This window comes from Histoplasma capsulatum, genomic scaffold, assembly GCF_000149585.1.
Source record: "Histoplasma capsulatum NAm1 scaffold_1 genomic scaffold, whole genome shotgun sequence".
NCBI lineage: Eukaryota > Fungi > Ascomycota > Eurotiomycetes > Onygenales > Ajellomycetaceae > Histoplasma > Histoplasma mississippiense.
In genome coordinates this window covers 3,290,741-3,292,187 of record NW_001813982.1, presented here as the reverse complement: position 1 = coordinate 3,292,187, position 1,447 = coordinate 3,290,741, and the positions used below count along the sequence as shown (strand labels likewise).

The following is a 1,447-nucleotide window of genomic DNA, read 5'->3' as shown; positions in this document are numbered from 1 at the left end:
CCCCCCCCCCCCCCCCCCTCTCCTTTTAAACTAAAACGTGCAACAGAAACAGGATAGATAACAATAATCGTGCGGGGAAATAATACAACAAGAGAAGAGAAAATAGAGGGAAGTTTAATACAAATATACCAAATCTATCTATCTCTGTTCATGAATACCGTGAAATGATTTCCTATTTCCAACTCAATAAATACGACTATGTAGTCGCCCTCATCGTGGTCTAAACAGGGCAATCAAAACGCCCATCACGGCCGCACCAGCCGCTGCACTCTCGAGCGCTACCGTCGTCAGCTCGCGCTGGGAAAGCGTAATGCGTCGTTCACCGAAGAGGTCATGGATCGTCTGGCGCCAGGAATCTGGCGACAGAGAAGCGTCTGGTGGTAGAAGAAGCGCGGATGTCGACGATTGTGATTGTTTGTTCGGTTGTAACGCGGTGAGGGTAGGTGCGGTAGCAGATACGACGGCTGGATCGGGAACGTCTTGTTCAGTAAACATGGCGGCATCTGATGGTCCTGCTGGAGTCTCGTCTGAGATATTGGAGAATGTAGGAGTAACTGGTTCTGCGATGAGTGATGGCGCAGCTGCAGCAGCAGGAACGGTAGTGGCACCATCACGAAGGGTGGCGCCTTCCACAGCACCCACTCCCTCTTTCATTCCATTCTCCCTCTCCAACGCCTCCATAACCTTCTCCTCAAATCCCTTCACCAACCTGCGGCGCCGCCACGGCTCGACAGCTACCTGGAAAATCAGGAACAACAGCACGTTCACCCCCATCAGGCCCCATGTGCCCCACGTACTCATGCGACGGATCTTGTCGGACCAGATCTGCTCCTCGTGGTAGCGGGATAGGATGCTCTTGCTCAACAGTGCTGCAGCCTCTTCCGCCTCGCGCTCGGCGACCACCAGTGCCTCCTGCGCGTCCGTTTCAGCACGCTCGTTCGCATGGTCGGAGCGGTAGAGGGAAGTAAAGCGCTCGAGATCTGTGGGGCTCCAGGCGTGTTTGCGTTGTAGGAGCTCATTAACTTCGCGTTGTGAGGCGGAGCGGCGGTTGATGGCTGTGGAGTAGGCCTCTTTGGCTTCTTGGACGCAGGTGCGGGTTTCGCGCACTCGTTGTTCTGGGAGTTTGTTGGGGGTGGGTTAGCATTGTGCAGGAAAGGTATGGATTCAGTTTCCTCTCCTTCTCTCCCGATTTTTTTTTTTTTTTTTTTCTTTCTAATTTTATTCTATTTCATTATTATCTTTCCCCTGGGTGTCGTTATATAGATTGGGCAGGTGGTTTAGGTATACACAAAGCAAATCGATTTCCAATGGCATCATAAAACTCAATACATACCCTGGGCTAATATATCTTGCTTCAACTTCTCAATGCTGGAATAGCCCGTGAGATCATTAAGAAATCGTGTCCCACAATGAAAACGTTCGACTGCATACTATCCATCAAACGAGA

At 51.0% G+C, this 1,447-nt stretch overlaps 1 protein-coding gene across 1 annotated transcript in view; it reads right to left on the bottom strand.

The window, feature by feature from the left end:
- Nucleotides 1-210: 210 nt before the first annotated feature.
- Nucleotides 211-1,447, bottom strand: part of HCAG_00942 (predicted protein) — a gene marked incomplete at both ends in the record, with an annotated part of 1,707 nt that continues 470 nt past the window's right edge. Inside the window, 2 exons of the mRNA XM_001543846.1 lie at nt 211-1,115; nt 1,334-1,368. Of these exons, the coding sequence (XP_001543896.1) occupies nt 211-1,115; nt 1,334-1,368 (940 nt within the window). The remainder of the gene's footprint in view (nt 1,116-1,333; nt 1,369-1,447) is intronic.